Source organism: Bufo gargarizans, chromosome 4 (genome assembly GCF_014858855.1).
Source record: "Bufo gargarizans isolate SCDJY-AF-19 chromosome 4, ASM1485885v1, whole genome shotgun sequence".
Taxonomy (NCBI): Eukaryota; Metazoa; Chordata; class Amphibia; order Anura; family Bufonidae; genus Bufo; species Bufo gargarizans.
In genome coordinates, this window is record NC_058083.1 from 110,122,498 (window position 1) to 110,145,154 (window position 22,657).

The 22,657-nt window shown below is 48.7% G+C and overlaps 1 protein-coding gene across 1 annotated transcript in view; it reads right to left on the reverse strand.

Moving 5' to 3' along the window:
• Positions 1-16,496: 16,496 nt before the first annotated feature.
• The window catches only part of LOC122934095 (high density lipoprotein binding protein), a 46,466-nt gene continuing 40,305 nt past the window's right edge, over positions 16,497-22,657 (reverse strand). Inside the window, exons 23-28 of the mRNA XM_044289271.1 lie at positions 20,158-20,292; positions 19,913-20,056; positions 19,158-19,331; positions 18,030-18,146; positions 17,762-17,896; positions 16,497-17,655 (exon numbers count right to left, since the gene is read on the reverse strand). Coding sequence (XP_044145206.1) covers positions 17,521-17,655; positions 17,762-17,896; positions 18,030-18,146; positions 19,158-19,331; positions 19,913-20,056; positions 20,158-20,292 — 840 coding nt within the window. The 3' untranslated portion in view covers positions 16,497-17,520. The remainder of the gene's footprint in view (positions 17,656-17,761; positions 17,897-18,029; positions 18,147-19,157; positions 19,332-19,912; positions 20,057-20,157; positions 20,293-22,657) is intronic.

The window sequence follows — 22,657 nt, forward strand, 5'->3', positions numbered from 1 at the left end:
TGTCAGGGTGCTTTTTATTTTATTTTTCAGATCGGCTGCTCCGTTCCCCCGCTGTGCCCCTCATTCTCTTTTGCCGCCCTGTATGCCAATTTAATAGCATCGGTACAAGGAGTAGTAGACTGCCGTGTTTCTCAAGGGGTTTCTCCTTCTCCCTGGCTGTGGGCTGTCCAATCGCAGCAGAGGATGTCACAGGGAGAAAAAAGAAACACTGCTGTCTCCTCCCTGTACGGATGCTACTAATTAGGAAGACGGGCGGCAAACAAAAACCTGACATCTACTTATGCCCTACACTGCATGGTACTAATATTGTAATGTCAGGACCAGTGGAAGGTCTTCTTTAAACAAAAAAAATAGTAAGACTCAAGATGAGCATTTGCAGGGATGTATCATATTTACCAATGTCCCTTTTATCCTCACCATTCACATTAGGCCTCATGCACACGACCGTTGTTCTGGTCCGCATCAGAGCCGCAGTTTTCACGGTTTGGGTGCGGACCCATTCACTTCAATAGGGCCACAAAAAATGCGGACAGAACTCTGTGTGCTGTCTGCATCCGTTGCTCTGTTACGTAGCCCCGCAAAAAAAAATATAGCATGTCCTATTCTTGTCCATTTTGCAGACAAGAATAGGCATTTCTATAATGGGCCTCCTGTTCCGTTCCGCAAATTGCGGAAGGCACACAGGCAACTTCCGTGTTTTGCGGACCGCAAAAAACGGAACTGTCATGTGCATGAGGCCTTAGTGGAAGGTTTCTAAACCAATGGAAAATTTTAAAGGAGTATTCCAGTTTCAGCAAATGTATGAATATGGGAGAGAAAAGGAGATTTTTGTAAAACTTGCCAGTAAAATCTCTTTCTCGCTCTGTGGGTATAGCTATGTCCTCCAGGAGGCGTTGACACTAGTAAAAGCTGTTACCTCCTCCACTGGCAGTTATACCCCCTCCAGCCTGGAGAGAGTTTCAGTTTGTGCACAAGCAGTAGGAGAAGCAAGCCAACCATGCCAAGGACTCAACGGGGTTCTAACCAGCAACTGCCACAACTGTGGCCGAACAACAACACTGGGTGGGTGCTGTGTCCCCCAATGAATATGGGCGAGAAAAGGAGATTTTTGTAAAGCTTACCAGTAAAATCTCTAAGTTTTACAAAAATCTCCTTTTCTCGCCCATGTTCATTGAGGGACACAGGAACCGTGGGATGTTCAAAAGCAGTCCACAGGGAGAGAAAAAAAAAACAGACCCATGGAAGCAAGCATCCCTGCAGGCATCTAAAAAACTGCCGCCTGCAAGACCATGCAGCGTCCGCCGATGCACAAGTATGCACCTGGTAAAATTTTGTGAATGTGTGTAAGGAGGACCAAGTAGCCCTTACACAACTGTGCAGCCGAAGCGCGATTCCTCGCAGCCCAAGATGCGCCCACCACTATGGTGGAGTGAGCCATGACACCTAAGGGCGGAACCCTGCCCTGGGTGCGGTATGCCTCAGCAATTGCAGCCCAAATCCAACGTGCGATTGCCACCTTGGAGGCCTCCAATCCCTTGCGAGGACCCTCCAGAATGACGACAGTAAGGTGGACCAGAGGCTGCTAAATAAATCCTCAGAGCTCTTGACAACATAGTAACTCCCTTTCCTTAGGGTGTGAAGGAGAGGGACACAGTGAGGGAAGGACAATTTCCTTGTTGATATGGAAGTCAGTGACCACCTTCGGGAGAAAGAAAGGAATGGAGAACTGCTTTATCCTTATGAAGAACCAGAAAGGGTTCTCTGCAAGAGAGCGCCGCCAACTCGGACACCCGTCTGATGGATGTGATAGCTACAAGGAAAACTACCTTCCAGGACAGGAGTCTGAGTGAAATCTCCCATAAGGGCTCAAAGGGGGAAGCCTGGAGCGCTAAGAGGACTAAATTCAGATCCCAAGGTGGTAAAGGAGGACGGTATGGAGGAACCGTATGTGCCACTCCCTGAAGGAAGGTTCTTACAGGTCCCAGAGGGCGCTGGAAAAGGATAGAAAATGCAGATGCCAGACCAAGGTCCAACCCTGATTGAAGAAAGGACAGGACCGTGAGGAGAGAAAAACGAAGTGGAGGGAATGTTCCGGCTTGCACAGAAACCCAGGAAGGACCTCTATAACCTGGACGATGCAGGCCGCTTGACCTGAATCATAGTGCGGATGACATCCGCCGAAAAACCTCTTTGCGTCAGAATGGTGGTTTCAATAGCCACACCGTCTTAAATGCTGATGGAAGACTGGTCCCTGCGAAAGAAGGTCGTCTGAGTGGCAGTGACCAATGAATGTCTCCTGGAAGGAGAATGAGGTCTGCGTACCACGGTCGACTAGGATCGTCTAAATGCCCTCCATCCTGATTTTACGTAGAACCCTGGGAAGGGGGAGGGGGGGGGGGACACGTAAAGGAGGGAGAACCCCTGCCAAGGAGAGATCAGGGCGTCCACGCTAAAAGCTTCTGAATCTATTGCTTGGGAGAGGAAGGTGGGAAGTTTCCGATTGAGGCTTGAGGCCATCAAGTCCATGTCGGGGCGACCCCCAACGTAGACAGATCGCCTCGAACACCTCCGGGTGGAGGGACCACTCGTCCGGATCTATTGTCGTCCTGCTGAGAAAGTCCGCAGTCCAGTTCTCCACACCCGGATGTTGATTGCTGAAATCGCGGTACATGGGCCTCCGCCCACCGTAAGATCTTGGCAGATTTCTGCTTCACCGTGAAGCTGTGTGAGCCCTCCCCCCTCAGGAGGTGGGTCCAGTGCCGAAGGAATAAAAGAATCGCCCTGAGCTCCAGGACATTGATCGGAAGCTTGGACTCCGACCGAGAGCATGTGCCTTGGACTGTCCTGGGAGGGAACACTCCTCCCCAACCTTGCAGACTGGCAACTGTGGTAACAACCGTCCAGGGTATTGGAAGGAAGGACCTTCACAAAACTGGAACAGACATCCACCAACAGAGAGACGACCTCACTAGAGGAGAGAGGCGGAAGGAATAGTCCAGACTCTTGGACGATTTGTCCCAGGAGGACAGGATCGCTCTCTGGAACGTGCGAGAGTGGAACAGGGCAAAGGGAATCGCCTCGAAACAGGCAACCATCTTCATGCAGAGGTGAATGGACGGAAGGCTGCAGTCGAGAAGCACCCTCACCGCGCAGTGTAAGGCCATCGCTTGTCCGGAGGAAGGCAAGCTTGTGCTGCTTCTGTGTCCAGAAGCTTACCCAGAAAGACCAGTTGTCTGGAGGGAGTCAGAGGAGATTTCTGAAGATTGACCAGCCACCCGAAACGTGCAAGGGCTTCCAGTGTGATCTATATGCTGCTCGACGCTTGAGCAAAAGAGGGAGCCTTGATGACGATGTCATCCAGATAAGGCATAAGGAAGATGCCTCTGGAACGGAGCAGGGCAAGAAGAGGGGCCAGAATTTTTGTGAAGACCCGAGGCGTAGTCGCCAGCCCGAACGGGAGGGCGACAAACTGGTAATGATGGTCTCCAATTGCAAACCTCCGGAAGCGCTGATGACTCCGCACGATGGATGGAGTGAAGGTATACGTCCTGGATATCTACAGCCGAAAGGAATTATTCTCTCTCTCCCTCCCCCGCCCCGCCCCGCCCCGCCCCCCCCCATGAACCCCTCTGCTGGGGGAACAGGAGCGATGATCGGGATTCCTTCTGCTGTTACCCTGCAAAGAACCTTTGGGAGTAGAGGCAGTGGCGGGAAGACATAGAGGAGCGCGAAGTCTTGCCATGGAGACACCAGAGCGTCCACTCCGTACGCCTCCGGATCCCGAGCTCGGGCCAGGAATGTGGGAACCTTGTTGTTGAACCTGGACGCCATCAAGTCCACGTCCGGGCGGCCCCAACGGAGACAGACGTCCTCGAAGACGTCCGGATGCAGAGACCACTCTTCCGGATCAACCCTGTTGCAGCTGAGAAAGTCTGCCGTCTAGTTTTCGACCCCTGGGATATACACTGCAGACAATATTGGAACGTGAGCCTCCGCCCACTGGAGGATCCTTTCCACCTCACACCGGCCGACTGCAGGTTCCGCCCTGATGATTGATGTAGGCCACGGCTGTGGCATTGTCCGACTGGACCCTTACAGGGAGACAGAGAAGAAAATTGCTCTGAGCTCCAGTATGTTGATCGGAAGGCGGGCTTCCACCTCTGACCACACCCCCTGAACCGTCCGAGCCCGGAGAACGCCGCCTTTAACCCAGGAGACTGGCTTCGGTGGTGAAGACTGTCCAGGAGATTGGGAGGAAGGATTTTCCCGAAGTCATATTCTGAGGGGACAGCCACCACGGGAGATCCATGCGCACCCGAGGAGGAAGGCGGATCCGAGAATCCAGACCCATCGATGTCCTGTCCCAGAAGGACAGGATCGCCTGCTGCAGAGGCCGAGTGTGAAGCTGGGCAAAGGGAACTGCCTCAAAGGAGGCAACCATAAACCTGCATACACTCCCGGATGGAGAGACACGGGGAATGCAGAAGGCGAGACACCGACTCCCGTATCCGAGAGAACTTGCAATCCGGAAGGAATACCCAGGCTGCAGTAGTGTCCATAATCATCCCCAGGAAGGTCACCCTCTGGGAAGGTTGGAGAGAGGATTTCGGGAAGTTGATCAACCAGCCGAACTGTTGCAGAGTCTGAACAGTGATCCTGACGCTGTCTTCTGCCTGGGGCAGTATGTCGTCCAGGTAGGGCAGCAGAGATATGCCCCTGGTACGGAGAAGTGCCATGAGCGGCGCCAAGATCTTTGTGAATACCCACGGGGCTGTTGCCAACCCAAAGGGAAGGGCGACAAACTGATAATGACGGCCGCCAATGGCGAAGCGCAGGAATCTGTGATGAGATTCTGCAATAGGGACATGCAGATAGGCATCCCGGATGTCCACCGACGCAAGGAACACCCCAGGAAGAAGAGAAGCAATAACGGAGCGAAGGGATTCCAACCGGAACCTCCGCACACGCAGGGATTTGTTTAATAGCTTCAGGTCTAGGACTGGACACACTGATCCCTCCTTCTTTGGAACTACAAAGAGATTTGAGTAGAACCCTGTGCCCTGTTCCTCCAGAGGAACTGGGACAACTACTCCCCGAACCAGAAGGGAGGAGACCGCTTGTAAAAGGGGCCGAGGCACGGGCCGGATCCCCCGGAACGCGAGAAGGAAAGAAACGTTCCGGAGGTCTGGAAACAAATTCTATCTTGTAACTGGAAGTTACAATTTCCAGGGCCCAGGCGTCTTGAACGTGAGCTCTCCAGATGTGCTGAAAGGAGAGCAGACAGCTTGCGGTGGGGGCGCCCCTTCAGGCAGAGGACTGTATGGGAGCCACAGGGCAGGCAGAATTCCCCTGGAATTGGGCCCGCGGGCGCCAGGAAGGTTGAGGCTTAAAGGAAGGCTTCTTGCGGGAGTCCTGAGAGCCGCCGGAGGAGGGGGCTGTCGCAGACCTGGATGAGGAGAAGGACTGGTTTCTAGAGCCACGCTTGGATCTAGATTGGGGCAGGTGAGTACTCTTGCCCCCCCCTTCCCCCGTGGCATCAGAGATAATCTCGTCCAGCTTAGCACCGAAGAGCCTGGAGCCCACAAAGGGGAGGTTAGTGATGGAGCGCTTGGAGGAAGCATCGGCGTCCCAGACCTTCAACCAGACTTCCCTGCGCTGCGTGACCGAGAGGGCCGAAACCCGCGCAAAGAGTGTGCCGACGTCCAATGAGGCCTCACAGAGAAATGTTGTTGCTTGGGACATTTGGAGGACGAAGTTCAGGGTGTCCGCAGAGGCATCCTGCTCCGCGAGGTCCTGATGATGGCGCTGCAACCACACCGAAAGCGCCCTGGCTACCCAGGCCGAGGCGAACGCGGGCCGCAGACCTGTGCCCGCCAGAGTGAAGATTGCTTTGGAAAGAGTCCAAACGCCTGTCAACGGAGTCCTGTAGGGAGGACCCGTCCAGGACTGGTATTGCCATATTCTTAGCCAATCTGGCCACCGGCAGGTCGACCTTAGGAGGAGAAGACCACTGCTGCACATTATCAGCCAGGAAAGGATACAGAGTATCCATGCGCCTTGTGGCAGAAAAACAGTGATTAGGGCGCTCCCAAGCCTTTGAAAGGACCTTGGTAAACTCGCCATGAATGGGGAATGTGACTGCCTCCGGTTTTCTGGAGTGGAAAATGGGGAAATCCTGGCTACTAGTAGAAGGAGGTTCCCCCTGGATGTGAAAGGTGTCACGGACCGCCGTGACCAAGTCTGCCACCATGGTGGAGAGCTTAGGCGATGGTTCTGTGTCCTTCGTCCGAGCCGGACCTTTCCCCTTCAGACCTGTAGTCCCTGCGAGGGGGAGAGACTGAACACGCCTCCAGGCAAGGGGAAGGGGGGGAGCAGAGTCATCCGAGGAGGGATGCTGCTGCATACACTGCCTCTTAACGGTCAAGCGTCCTCTGTGGGGGGCACGGGGAGGTGGAGCGGTGCTAACCACAGGATCAGTGGCCGCCATGCGTTGCATAAAGGCCATGGCCACGCGCGAGACTGGATATGGCAGAGGCCCAGGAGGGCTCCGCAGGTTCCGAAGGGGCGGTGTAGGGGCTGGATTGGTGGAGGGGGAGGATGATCCTGTCCTGAGGCCAGGCAAGAGTCACAGGATCCTGTAACCGATAGTGGCAGGCAGCATACCTTACAGCAGTGTTTCCCAACCAGTGTGCCTCCAGCTGTTGCAAAACTACAACTCCCAGCATGCCCGGACAGTCTTTGGTTGTGCGGGCATGCTGGGAGTTGTAGTTTTGCAACAGCTGGAGGCACACTGGTTGAAAAACACTGCCTTACAGGATCCCAGTGGGACCTGAGTCGCCGTTTTAGATTTTTTGGGGGCCCCAGGTCTAGGCATGATTGCAACAATCCCGGAGTCAGGGTCTCCAAAGCTTTGCAGAACGCTACAGTCCTACTGTGACCTGTGAGGAGCAGCCAAGCGTGGAGAAGCGCTGAGGCAAAGCGGAAGCACCAGAGCAGACGCGATAGGCTCCGGCCCCCAGTCGCGTCACAGATTGCGCGAAGCGCGCACAGGAAATTTGAAAAAGGCTGAACCCGGCTCCGAAAATGGCATCCACCACCAGAAAATGATGATTACACTTACCGGTAATCGGATTTTCCTGACCCCACGACAGCACCTTAGAGAGATGGCTCCGCCCCAGGACAGGAAACCTGCAGCATAAAAAAGGTGGAGCCGCTCTCCCACCTCAGTGAGTTTCCAGAGCATGAGAGGGACTCCCCCTTACGTTAGTTTAATTTACATACTGTATATATATATTTCTTTTTTTTTTTTTTTGCAACACCCGTGAACACACAGACTTACACCAATAGGGAGGGAATAAAGAGGTGCTGTCGTGGGGTCAGGAAAATCCGATTACCGGTAAGTGTAATCATCATTTTTCCCCTCCCCCACGACAGCACCTTAGAGAGATTTCAGAGATTATCCTTAGGGTGAGTGACAGAACTCAAAACCTTAGTGCCAAAAAGAAGGTCAGAGATAGAATCAAGCTGAAGCCTATAGTGCTTATAGAAGGTGGACGGAGAAGACCAGGTGGCTGCCCGACAGATCTGTTCAATAGATACGCTAGCCCTCTCTGCCCAAGACGTGGATACCGCCCTCGTGGAGTGAGCCCTCACAGAAATAGGGGGAGACACGCCGGTTACTGAATATGCCAAGGATATAGCTTCTCTAATCCACCGGGCAATAGAAGCCTTAGAGGCAGTATTACCTTTTCTTGCCCCACCGAACAGAACAAACAAGGCAGAGGACTTCCTCCAGTCTTTAGTCACCTCCAGGTACCGCAAAATGCACCTCCTGACATCCAGAGAATGTAACTCCTTCTCTCTATCATCCTTAGGCTCTGAAAAGAAAGCTGGGAGAACTACCTCCTGAGCCCTATTAACCCTGGAAGGAACCTTTGGCATAAACCCAGGATCTGGTCTAAGAACCACTCTGTCCTCCCTGATGGACATAAAAGGGGGGTTAATAGAGAGGGCCTGAATCTCCCCAACTCTTCTGGCTGAAGTTAAAGCTACCAGCAAAACTAGCTTAAGGGAAAGTATTTTGACCGAGCAAGATGCTAGAGGTTCAAAGGGATGTCTGGTAAGGGCATTAAGTACTAAGTTAAGGTCCCAGGGAGGAAACCTAGGGCCTGCTACTGGCGTAATCCTATCCACTGCCTTAAAAAACCTAACCACCCAAGGGTCCATGGCCAAACTTCTTCTCCCCAGAACTGATAAGGCTGACACCTGCACCTTTAGTGTACTTTTTGCTAACCCGAGGGACAATCCCCTCTGTAAAAATTCCAACACCTGAACTATGGAAAATTCTAACGGCCAGGAAACCACTTCTGTGCCTATAAAGGACAGGAACTTTCTCCATACTCGAGCATAAATAACATTTGTTACCTCCTTCCTACTCTTCATCAAAGTGGAAATTACTTCCTCAGAGAATCCCTGACTGGCTAAAAATGACCTCTCAAATTCCATGCTGAAAGATGTAGGGACCCTACTTCTGGGTGGGACACAGGGACCCTGAGATAATAGATCTGGAATTTCTGGGAGGATCCATGGATCCGAGACTGACATAGCTCTCAACAGGGAAAACCACGCCCTCTTCGGCCAGAAGGGGGCTATCATGATCACCCTGGCTCCTTCGTACCTGATCTTCCTTACTACCAGAGGAATCAGCTGGAGCGGCGGGAAGGCATAGCCTAGTGGAAAATCCCATTTCTGGAGAAAGGCGTCTACCCCAGATGGGCACTCCTCTGGACTGAGGGAGAAAAAATCCTGTACCTTTCTGTTCTCTCTTGTGGCGAACATATCTACCGAAGGTAACCCCCATAATCTTACTATCTGGGAAAAAATCTTGGGATTCAGAGACCACTCTCCCTGACGCAGTCTGTGGCGACTCAGAAAGTCTGCTCGAGAATTCTCGACCCCTCTGATATGAATGGCCGAGAGATGAAGCACTCTCCCCTCTATCTCCTCGAATATCCATCTCGACTCCCTCAGTAAAGAATCTGACCTGGTCCCTCCCTGGCGATTGAGATATGAGACCACTGTCCGATTGTCGGACATCACCCTCACATGTCTGTTCAGGATCATCGGAAGAACCGCTCTCAAGGCCAGCAAAACTGCCCTCAGCTCCTTCCGATTCGATGAAAACTGTTTCTGACCCTGGGACCACTCTCCCTGAAAGATCCGATCCTCCACATGAGCCCCCCAACCCCAGGGGCTGGCGTCTGTAGTAACCACCACCGGTTCCGGAAAGGCCCAGGGAAGTCCCTGATTCAGATTTTCTACCTCCTTCCACCAATCTAGGGAAGAAAGAGTCACCTCTGACGAGCTCATTACTGACTCCAGGGATGCCCCAACCCGTCTTGTAGCAGCCAAGATCTCTACCTGTAACTGGCGGGAATGTCTCTGAGCCCACTGGACCGCTGGTATGCAGGAAGTTAGAACTCCTAACAGAGACATAGCTTTTCTTATAGACAGGTTCCGTTCTAACTGAACCCTCTGAACTCTTCCCTGAACCCCAGCTACCTTCTCGTCTGTGAGAAAGGTTCTCTCCAGCCTGGAATTCAGAACCAGACCCAGAAAAACCTGGCTCGTTGACGGCTCCAACCTGGACTTTTGGATGTTTAACAGCCAACCCAGAGACCGAAGAACCTCCATAACCCGATCCAGAGACCTGGCACACTCCTCCCGAGACTGGGCTACCACCAAAAAGTCGTCCAGGTAAGGCAAAAACGTGATGTCCTCTCTTCTGATGAAGGAAGCCATCTCCGCCACTACCTTGGTGAAGATCCGAGGTGCCATGGAGAGGCCAAAGGGAAGAGCCTGGAACTGAAAATGAAGAAGTCCCACCTCGGTCCTCACTGCCACCCGGAGGAATCTCTGGTGATCTGGATGGATCGGAATATGATGGTAAGCATCTTTTAAATCCAGAACCGCCATATGACACCCTGGAGATAAAAGATATATTGCTGATCTGATAGTCTCCATCTTGAATTTTCTGGCTTTTAAGAACTTGTTCAGATATTTGAGATTTATGATGGTCCGGTATGACCCATCCGGTTTCTTTACTAAAAACAGGGTGGAATAAAATCCTTTCCCTAGCTCTGACTCTGGGACAGGAATCAACACCTTCTTGCTTATCAATTTTTTTATTTCTTGCAGCATGACGGGGGAAGACCTTGACACCACAAATCTTTCTGCGGGGCAACTCAGGAACTCCAACCTTAGACCCTCCCGCAGAAGACACACTAACCATTTTCCTGCCATCTTTTCCCAAGCAGGAAGAAAGAACTTTAACCTTCCTCCTACTGGGATCATGGCGTCATTGCTTACCCTGTTTTGATGTACGGCCTGTGGCAGATCCAAACAAAAAACCCTTATTTCCTGATCTAGGCCTAGATCCCTGTTCTTTGTCCCCCATCTGCCTCTTACTCTGGAACCTTGACGGGTTCCGAAAGGGCCGCTTATATTGTCTAAACTGCGTAAAAGATTCCTGGGGAAACTTCTTTCTATCTGCCGCCTTCTCGAGTAAAGAGTCAAGCTCTGACCCGAAAAGAAACTGGCCATCACAGGGAATGCTACAAAGCCTCAACTTGGATGACAGATCTCCCCCTTTCCAATTCTTCAGCCACAAAGCACGTCGTGCAGAATTAGAAAGGGAAGCGGTCCTTGCTTCCAGCCTTACCGAGTCCACCGCGGCATCTGCAATAAAATCCGCGGCTTTCTGGAAGGTCGGAATTGAAGCCAATAACTGCTCCCTAGGGCATTTTTCCCTAATCTGCCCTTCTAACCTCTCCAACCATAGTGACATAGACCTTGCAACAACCGTGGCAGCTATACTAGGTCTGAAAGCAGCCGCAGAAGACTCCCATGCATTCTTAAGGCAGGAGTCAATTCTTTTATCTAAGGGGTCTTTTAAGAACCCCATGTCCTCAAAGGGCAGTGAGGATTTTTTTTTGAAATCTTGGAAATGGCTACATCCAGCTTAGGGGCCTTGTCCCAAGATGTAGACGCTTCCTCCTCGAATGGATACTTCCGTTTGAAGGTTTTAGAAATGAACGGCTTTTTATCCGGTTTTTTCCATTCCTTTTCTATCACTGCTGAGATAGACCTATGGACCGGGAAACATCTACGCTTCCTTTCCCTAAGGCCTTCAAACATAACATCCTCTACCGACCTATCCTCCCTGGTATCTTCTAACTCCAAGGTAGATCGGATAACTTTTAATAATTTGTCCGTATCTTCCGCAGGAAATAGGAACTTTCCTTCTTTTATATTATCTTCCGAAGAAAAGGAATCATCAGAGTCCTCGTTCCTGGATAAAGAGTCGCTATCCTCCGATTCGACGTCGGACTCCTGCCTCACTGCTTTTCTCCTCTTCCTACTTCTCAGGGAATTTTTAACTTCAGACATGATTGACTTCAGGTCTTTCAGAAGACTTGGAGTCTCCTCAGCCACCGTCTTCTCAATGCACTGCTGACAGAGCTTTTTAGTGTAAGAAGAAGACAACGGGCATTTGCAGATAGGGCATTCTTTGTTCTTTTTCTTTGCCGCCACCTTCTTAGGCACCGTCTAAGAAAAACGGAACACACCCAACACTGAGGAACAGTCCAGATCTCTCTAACACCCGAGAATAGGACTCACAATACCGGTGGCAAGATCTCCACATCCGCACTTTCAGACCTCCTCTCTTCGTCCATAGTGGGGGCAACAACCTGCACTGATACAACAATGCCTTAATTATAAACTGCCACCAAGTGTTACTCTCACCTGAGAGATCACTGCTTCTGCAGACCCACCACGCCAAATCTGTCCAGGAACCCCTCTGGTCCACTTTCTGGCCTCTGGATATCCGTCTTTGGCGTCCAGAACCACCCAGTTATCATACCTGCCTGGAGCCGGGTTTAAAAACTACCGGGAAGCCGAACTTCCGGTCACCTGACCGGAAGTGCACGGCCGTGGAACGCATGGCGCTTCCGGTTCGCCACATCCACATCCGGCGGCGTCTGGCAAGTCTGCAAGTCAGTAAGGCCCTCTGGCCTTCTTCAACCGCCGGCGCCGTCCTCCTCGCCTGAGGGACCAGCACCTTCCGCCCTGTATCCAGTGAGACGCCCGGCCGCCTCCGGAACTTCATCCCCGCGCCTGCGGGGAACAATCGGGCAGGTACCGACTGCCGCCCCGACCCTCCGGCTTCTACCGGGACTTCAAGGTCAGGACGACACTGCAGGCTCCCGTACCAGGACAGGAAACCTCACTGAGGTGGGAGAGCGGCTCCACCTTTTTTATGCTGCAGGTTTCCTGTCCTGGGGCGGAGCCATCTCTCTAAGGTGCTGTCGTGGGGGAGGGGAAAAGAAGGGGTTGAAAAGGCCTCTGCACAAACGGGAAAGGGCGCTGCGACTAGTCACAGCCCCAAGAAGGAGAACCTCCTTCCTCTCAACCCAGCAGGCACACCCTGATTCACCGGTAAGCCCTACAGACCGCATCACATAGCCAGTATGGGGGAGGGGGAGCTTGAAGGAGAGCAGTTGTACTAATCTGAGTCCTGCAGTCTTCACCCTCTGTTCCAGACCAGTGGCATCACCTCTTCAGTCATCTGGCACAAGGAGTGGCAGTGGAGTGGTCTGGATAGAGGGCAGGCCTAGGTGACCCCGGATCTGGTAGGCCACCGGAGCTTCAGGTCAAGCCCGGTTCCACTCATCTTCTGGGGGGGAAGGGGAGGTAGCCGGGGACGTCCATTTAACCCCGGCGCTCACTCCCTGAGAGACCAGGGACGCACCATGCGACCCTGTGTCTATAGAGAAAACAAAACAAAACAGGAGAAGAGAAAAACTACAGGGACAACCCTGCATGAGTAGCAGTGTCACCTCCTTATCCGACACTAAGCTAAAACTGAGGTCTTCCTGTTGGAGCAGGGGGGGGGTATAGCCAGTGGAGGAGGAGCTGTTTTTTCTTATTTGCATAGTGTCTCCTCCTCCTAAGCTATACCGATGGTCTGTGTCCCCCAATGGAATGGGCGAGAAAGACTTAATTTTTTTTTAACCCCTCAATTGACATTTTAGTAAGCATTCTGTATTAAGAATACTATTATGTTCCCTTATAACCATGTTATAATGGAGAATAATAAAATCTACAGAGCCCCTAACCCAAACTTCATTGAAGTCCAGGTACCACATTCAATTTTTTCAAATCATGCGCAAAATGCATTTTACCTCTGCGATAAAAACTGAACAATGCAATCAAAACTGACTGAAATTGAGTGCGCACTTGCAAGTGTTTTCCGCAATGCACATGCGACGCCCGTGTGAAAGAGACCTAAGAGTCTCAGATTTTATTACATTAGTCCATATATAAGGCTTGCATCTATTTGGTTAGTGCACTTTGCTTTTCTTCTGTGATTTCATGTCATTAAAGTAGCCAGCGACATCCACATACTTATTCTTTTTTTCAGTAATTTTTGAAAAGATTGCCATCGGGATCATGGAGATTTTTTGTGGTATGTAGGAACGCTGCATAACTTGATGTTGTATGTTTTAGGTCCTGCTTACATCCAGCCACAATTTTTTTTTTTACACAATATGGGAATGTTTTTTGTTTTTTTATGATTCAAGCTTTGTATTGGTCAGTGTGAAAACTGACCAAACTACAAGAAATTTTATTAATGCAGGGATGGCTATTTACAGGCTTGATTTAGGTTCACCAAATTTAACAAACTGTCTTATGCCAAGAGCCTCATTTTTCTCGTTTTTAGGTAGAGGAAACTCTCATGGGCAGATGGAAGGTTCTTTTTAATGCCTGGGTTACAAGAAGCTTTGCAACATCATATTCTGATGGTTAGGCTACTTTCACACTTGCGGCAGTGTGATCTGGCGGGCAGTTTCGTCGTCGGAACTGCCCGCCAGATCCACCGATCTGGCTGTGACTGAAAGCATTTGTGAGACGGATCCAGATCTGTCTCACAAATGCATTGCAAGAATGGATCCGTCTCTCTGGATCAGTCTTGTACCTTTTTTCCCCATTTTTACCGGTCTGCGCATTTTGAATGCCGGCACGAATACATTCCTATGGGGAAAAATGCCGGATTCGCCATCCAGGCAAGTCTTCAGTTTATTTCGATGAAGATAAAACCGTAGCATGCCACCGTTATCTTTTGCCTGATCAGTCAAAACGACTGAACTGAAGACATCCTGAACGGATTACTCTCCAGAATGCATGGGGATATGCCTGATCAGTTCTTTTCCGGTATAGAGCCCCTGTGACGGAACTCTATGCCGGAAAAGAAAAACCCTAATGTGAAAGTACCCTAACGCAACAGCTAGAAATTACAAATGTGAGTTGCTTTGTCTTCTGGATAAACTACACATATAAATTATGCCTAAAAGGAAATCATACACACTGTTGGCATTAAAGGTCTTTGCAGCCTGCAGTTCTTCTGGAGGGATTTTCAGACGTAGTCAAAATTAATTATGTTTTCACCCAAGCAATATTTTTGAAAAAAAAGAAAAGAAAAACACCTTCATACATAAAGGCTCAGGTACACTGCAGTCCCGAGAGTTGCATTGGCAAATACCTCTGGCAAGTTATGGCATCATTTGCCAAATGGTCACTCCATTTTCTATGCTCCACAGCGTATCCTTCAGGCCCCCTATCAAAAGGGTCAGAGACTGGATAGGGCAACAGATCGCCTATACACCGTCTCGGCTGAACTACATCTCCAAGTTGAAAGAGCATGGAATGACATTCTACAGGAGGACACCCAGCATCTGTCATAATTTACCATTTTTGACCCAGGTTTATACGATTTGGAGCAGAATTTATTAAAGCTCAGCTACCCACCATGTTACTCAGACATGGCAGCAGTCCTCCCTGGCCCTTTCCAATCAAGGAAGAATTTCCGTAGGTTAATTATACAAACTAGCTGCATTTTGCTCACATCTAAGGTCCAGCTTGTGATGCACCGCTAACAGCACAAAGAGGGGGAGGGGTTTGGAAGTGAAGAGTACCTGGACAGAATTCAAGCCATCACACACACCTTTCCCAATGCTGCCTCATTCAGATAGCTGGAACCCAGGTGCATTTCAATATCTGTATTATAGTTGCAAATCTAGACCCTACCACGAATCTAGTGACCCAGATTAAGGGTCCATTCACATGTCTGCATCCATGCCGCAATTTTGCGTAAGGGGTGTGAACCCATTCATTTTCAATGGGACCACAAAACAGTTGGACGTGTGAATGGACCCTAATAGCATTACAGGGATTTAGGATGCGTTTCGTTCTGATCACTAGACCTGCAGTCTGGCTGAGATTTGCACCATACTACAGATTTTAAAGTGTGCCCATATTAAAAGCAATCTGAAGTGAGGCTTTAAAGAGGACTTGCCCCAACAAAATGCAGCGCAATCTGCAAAGAGCAGGTTATAGAACAGGAGGAGCTGAGCGATATAGTTTTATCGGGGTTTTATCAGTGACTGTACTATGTACAGAGCTTGCCATGACTGATAACAGCTCCCCATGTATGTAAGGCCTCATTCACATCTCTGTTAGGAGATCCAGTAGGCTCTTCCAGCACAGAGCAGCCTGCCGGATCCTCATTGACTAATAAATGCCAGGTTTCAGCTGGACAAAAAACTGTTGCATGAAGCTTTGGCAGACGGCTGGCATTTGTGCCGGGTCTCCAAAATGGAGACGTGAATGAGGCCTGATGTTTTGGTTTAAAATCCATCAAAGCTGTAACTGAGCATTACCAAGGAGAGTGTGTCTTCAGTGTTTTACTGAGCACTAAAGTTACCCGTGTGTACTAAGTCAAATAGGCAGAGAGGTGGACAGTGTTAGGCCATATGTCCATAGTCTGGGCTGAGGTAGTGACTAAGTGAATAGACTTTGGATGAAACATCTGAAGTAGATTCGCACAAAACTTCGTTCTAATTGGAACAAAGTTTTATGTGAATCAATTTCAGATGTTTCATCCAAAGTCGATTCGCTCATCCCTAGTAGTGACGATAGGCGGCTGGAAACCTCGGAACAATAAACTGCTGTCAGCTGCTGTGATTTTGCATACAGTAAGGCCTCTTGCACCTGACACGGCTTCCGTTTTAGTTTTCAGTCTGATCTATATCAGTTTTTTGCACGGGTGTGCATTCAGTTTTTCACTGATCCAATACTTTAATGTGTGGCTTGTATCAGTGAGAACGGACATGTTCTAAAAATATCAGAATGGATTCATGGATCGTTTGAAATAAATGCATCAGTTGTATTGCTACCCAAGTGACCTTTGGGTGTGCTGCATTATTCATGCTGCAATTTTTACAGTAGTAGCAAGTGTGGACATTACTCGACTGCCGGTGGACGCTCCTTTCCACCGACAAGAGTGTCCAAAAACAAAATCCATTTGAATCTTAATTTTTATCCTGAAAGCCTTACTCCACCCTCCCCAAATATTAAGACAATGACACATCTACGGCTGGCTTTTAAAGGATGTTTATTTCCTGACCTTTGTGTACAGGAAGTTGATACTGAGGCACAGTAAGTAGAAATGTCCAAGGAGTAAGGGGGCTGAGGAGAGGTCTGGAAAAAACCTGGAACTAATGTTAACCCCCCACCCAAACAGGACAAAACATATGATCCTTTCCCCCGGCATCAGAGGTAAGGGGACAAGAGAAAGGGCTGTGACGGGACTAGAGAGATGTGGTGGGCTTTTCAATCCTTTCGTCAGCTCATGGCAAGGTTGTTCTTTAGCAGCAGAAGGCAAAGTTTCATCCTGATGCCACTGGTGTATAATTCTAGGCTTCTCCACGGCCTGGACCATGATTAGCTGTAATGTCATAAAACCGGATGAGAGGATGGGGAGGGGGAAGCAAATACACCTTCAACACTCCCCCCTTTGTGCATATCCCTCCCTCACAAATGGCTCTGGCAGTGAAAGGGTTACAGGGCACTTCATAATACATTCTGTGCTGTAGCAGGACAGTATGTCAATTAGAACCATGGTATTTTACACATCAGATAATAGCATTACCTGCATCATCCAAGTCTGGTTAGGAGATGGCCAAGTATAGCTGCACACTTAACAGTTTTCGACCAAGTACTAAAAAGGACAAATGGACTATACGTTTCCATATGGATCCTAGGGACAGACAATATTCCATAAAATTGGAGCGGTAGTTTCAGCCATTCAGCAGACGCTACACTTACTCCAGATATCTAGCAACTGGCGAAAGGCTGTAGTGGCAGTATATACAACTTGGGAAAGGACTTCTACTATAGCTGATGGTGTGTAGCAAGACTTAGCATCACTACAGGTGCAATCATGGGCTCTTTCTAGCAGGTAACTCAAATACCAAATTTTTGCTTTTGTGAAGAACCAGAAGTGCCAGGTAAACCCTTGCAGCAGTGACTGTCATAGGATCCTGGAAGGCAGAGGAAAGGGATGGGGGAAGGAGATAAGGGGATGACAGGTCAAGTGATTCAGACACCGCAACAGGAGAGTTAACAGGAAGCAGACATGTCAGCAGGCATTAAGCCTTTTCCACCACCATGTCTTTTTGGGCCCCATGGAGAGGTCTTGTGGGCCACTGGAGCTCCAAAGCTGGGGAAATCCTCTGAGCTGGTCATGTCAGGAGCCTTGGAGAAGGGGAAAAAATAAATAAAATTAGTCACTCTGATTTTATAACTATCCTAATATAATTCTGGGCTGATGTGCCATGGATCTTTTGAGTAAAAAGCTCACCTTGTCATTACTGGCTCCTGATGCCCAGGGGGCATCACGTACAACGAAGCCCTTGGATGGCTGGGGTTTGTTCTCTTCCTGAGAGTGTGGCTTCATGTAAGACTGCATCGCTTCGTTCTCTGCCACGTCAGACATCTGAAACATTTAAAATAAAAATTTAAAATCTCCAACTTCTATTGCTGATTAAATACTATATTTAAATCCAGTAAAAAAATACTGCACCAAGTAATGTTCAAAAACACTGGGCAAGGATTAAAAAGGAACTTACATATTCTTCCTCCAAATTCAGAAGATGGTCAATGGCTTCGTCGACATCCTCAGGTTTGCCTGTCACGGTCACAAGGTTGGGATCGGGGGCTCCACTCTGAGGGAAGCGAATATCCACCTAGACAAAAGATATCGCCTATTTAATCAAATCATGCAGGATGGTCCTTTATTAGCAGGCAAAAACTACTCCTACACTCCTGTACCACCTAACCAAACAAGATCTAGCTTTCTCGTGTCCAGAGATACAGGGCAGATATCACTAAAGGTCCCATGCACACAACTGTATCCAGTTTTCAGGCCGCAAATCACGTAAACTTAAAAGGATGCAGCTGATGTTGCATCCGTAATTTTTTTTTTGCAGACCCATCGATTTCAATAGGTCAGTGGTCCGCATTTTGTGGACAAGAATAAGACATGTTACATCTTTTGTGGAACGGACATATGGATGTGTGCTTTTCGCATCCATATGGCTGTTCCGCAAATGACAGACTGTCCACAATAATTGCGGATAGCACACAGACCCAAAATTGATAAGGTTGTGTGCATGGAGCCTTAGTTGCACATAAATCTTAAATACTTAACCAGGACCTGTACAAGAGGTTTTTGTCTCCTGTGGACTTCAATTAATCTTTTAAAAGGATTCTTCAGGATAGATCATTAATACGACATCAGCAGGGGTCCAACTGCAGGCACCCCCACTGATCAGTTATTTGATGAGGCTGCAGCCTCCCAAGCACAGCACTGTACATTGGGCAGAGGTTCTGCTTGGTATTGCAGCTCATCCCCATTCACTTGAATCGGGCTGAGCCCAGGCCATGTAATTGATAAACGTGACATCACATGGCCTAGGAAGAAGCCCAAGCGCTGTGGCCTCTTCAAACAGCCGATAGTCAGGGGTGCGGCAAGTCTGATCCACACTCTGACTGACCTATCCTGGTCATTTCTTTTAGATAACACTTTCCTATTTGACAGCCCCCCCTCTAATCAGCAGTAACTGCAAAAAGAGACATCTTCATTTCTCAGAGGACCTAACTAGCAAATGTAGCTCATCTAATGCCATATACCCCAACACGGCATATGGCACAAATGTCCACTAAAAGGATTAAAAAGATCTGGTCACAACACGTACCTTAAATTCATCCATGATCTTGCGTATGGCTTTGCCTTTCCCACCAATAATCCGGGCATGGACACGGTGATCCAAGGTAATTTCTTCAGACACCATTTGCTCCAAGTCCCCAACAATTTGCATGATTGCCTCTTTAGCAGCTTCTGTATTCTTCTCATAACCAGTGATGGTGATCTGAAAAAAAAATAAAAAAAATATCAACCAAGTTTGCCATGTAATTTTTTATCTTTTACCCTTTACACAGGAAACATTACACAGCGCGCCTGCTGTGCACAACAGGTCATCTTATTACATCCATATTTCTAAATAGGACATTGGACATACTGGCAGGCCACAGCATAGATGCACTAGATTGGGTTTTCTAAACCCGACAACCATTCTCATACACCATTATAGGGAATTCTGAGTTAGTAGAGAGGAGTCCCTTGGCCAGAGAGGAAAGTGGCTGCAAAGAGCGTCTCTGGAGGACCTGTCCCGTATTACAGACAATCACCATACACACTTCAGATTTGTTTCCCTAAGAATAAAGGTGGTCTCTGCAACAGGAAATTAAATCAGCATATTGTCAAGGGACCAGTTCTACAAAAATATTGTTGACTGGGGTATTTGCAGTCTCATTGTTGGACTTGTTCACACTGCGTGTCTGTACTATGCTAATGTGCAGGAAAAAATTTCAAAGAGGCCAAAGCTTTTGCATTTCAGTTGCAGGAGAAAAAAACAAAAAACAAAAAAACTAAACAAAAACACTATAGTACCTGGTTTTCATCACTCTTATCTGGAAACTGGATGTTGACATCATGTTCAGTGCGGATTTGGCTGATGACTGTACCTTTGCGGCCAATAATTTTAGGGTGATACTTAGGATCGACAGAGATCACCAGTTTAAAGCTTCTCAAGGCCTAGAAAACAAGAGCCAGTGAGAAAAAATAAATAAAAATCTAGAGGCTAGTTGACACTACAATTCAATTTAACCAGACATTGCTCTGAACATATTACATACCCTGTCTTCCTGCTCAGCCTGTAGCTCCTTCACTCTATCAAGAAGGCCAGCTTTGGCGCGATCCAGGTTAGTGGAAAGCCCAGTGATGGTAATTATGTCACACTGCAGTTCTGGGGCTGGCACTTGGATATTGACCTAAAGCAGATGACAAATGCATGTAATAATTAGATCCACAAGATTAAAGACCTGTTCAAAAATGTCATCTCAAAAGGAAACTTGCTAGCAGTTTTAACTGCTGACAATACTAGTTAGGGCCCTGGGAGAGCAGCAGGAACATACCTTTTGTGGAGCATTTAATATCAGGCGTAGTGAATAACAGGAGTTTTTTTTTTTGTGCTTACCTGTAAAATCCTTTTCTCGCTGAGTACATTGGGGGACACAAAAGACCATGGGGTATAGCTGCTGCCACTAGGTGGTGACACGAAGCAAAAAAAAAAAAAAAAAAAAAAAGTGTTCGCTCCTCTTCTCAGCCATATGCCTCCTGCAGACACTGAGCTAATCAGTTTGTACAAAAGCAGTAGGAGAAGCCAGGAGAAGTCAACAGAACACAATAAAAAGGAAGAAAACCGGAGATGGGTCATCAAGAACCAGAGGGACCAAACTATGAGAACCAGCAATGTACATACAGGGTGGGAACTGTGTCCCCCAATGAACTCAGCGAGAAAAGGATTTTACAGGTAAGCACAAAAAATCCTATTTTCTCTCTCGTATCATTGGGGTGGGGGACACAGAAGACCATGGGACGTTAAAGAGCAGTACCATGGGGAGAGAAAAAGAACAGAACGAATCCAAGGCTGGTCATAAGGCCCAGCACAGAAATGCAGGGGAAAGATACACCAGGAACTCTGAAAAGGGACAGGAAGACCATTCCCTGTAAGGCCAGCCAGAGCGGCTGAATACGCAGAGGCTCCAGCTGGGCAGAAGAAGGAACAGCCCAGGCAATACAAGTCATGGCTTAGGAAACTTCAGAAGTAGAGAGCACACAGAATATCCACAAGGTGGACAAGAATGAAGACAAGACAATCGCCAAAAGCAACGGAGCGATAGCGGAAGATACAGGAGAGAAATATGTAGCCTGGATTCAGAGGACTGCTACAAAGGCGTGACAAAAAAAAAACAAAAAAAACACACCAGTGTAATACTGATTGGAAGAAGATTAAATGAAAATGGCATCTGGATATCAATGGCCAAAGAACAACAGATGTGACAAAACTTGCCCACCTTGGGGGAAGAAGTAGGGATGCCCAAAAGGCAAAGACCTCACACCATACTGCCAGAAGAGAAGAACACTCCAGCGGGACCATGACAAACAAGTCAGGGATAGAGAACCTGGAAGTCAGGCATGAGAATGGCCCACAAAAATTGGGGAGTAACCTGACAGGAAAAGTGTCCTCTGGCATCAAAAACATCCCCTTCAGACCTACGGCCAAAGAACATTCCCCCAGAAAAACGCCAATGTGGTAATCAAAGGCATGTAGAGGAGGACCTTAAATTCCAGAACAAGAGGAGAGAAGCCATCTGATACTCCATGGAAGGCTGTCTGAACTGGCAGACCTAAATCGGAAGCTGCAGACAGGAACCAGAGATAGGAAAAGTATTGCGCCAGGAAGGGAGTGTGGACCCCGAACGCCACAAAGCTCCAGAAAAAAAAAAAAAAAACTGGTAACAGAACTACCACCACCCGCTCAGGCACCCCACAGCAGAAAGGGGACATACGAGAACCCAATGGCTATGAACACTGGCCGAGCAGGCAGTAACAGTGGCCAAGTAGAAAACCAGCACTTAGGGGTGACAACAAGGGCAGTACAACCGCTCGACCCGGTGAGGGGAGCCATATAGACAACTCTCATATGCAAACTGAATAAGTGCATACCCAAACACCACACGGAGGGAACACTGATGCTGTTACCATAGTAGATTGTAGAGGCAATGCGGTATATGTAAAGACTGTCTCACAAGGGGGAAGCGATGGCAACAACTATGGCCTCTAGGGGCACAGGAGAGACTCAACCTGAAAAGGAGAACAGCAATAGCCACCAATAATTGGTGCTAGCGCAACACTCCACCTGAAAAGGAAGAAAACTGGCAATCAGGGCAGATGTTCCACCTACGGAAGGTGTGTGGATGCCGGGTGTGCCAATGAAAATAAACCAAATGAGATTGCACCTCACAGGGACTCGAGTTATGAGAAAAGGTATGAGGTATACCAACGGCCTGTTAAAGCTACAGGCGCCGACCAGGAAGACAGAGGCCGCCACGTAGGCGCCAGACACCAATCCAAACAGACTAGTGCCAAAATACCACCTATGACGGGGGATAAGGCGATTGTAGGTACCGTGTCTAGCCAATAGGCCACCCATGGAACAGGATGCCATGCAACAAGGAACAAATTAGAGTAGTCGCGGTAGACAATGTTGAGGCAATTACTCCAAAGAAATACGGATAATGTAATAGGAGAAACGTTTTCCAGTGGTAGTGGAATTACTCCGCTGATGGAAAG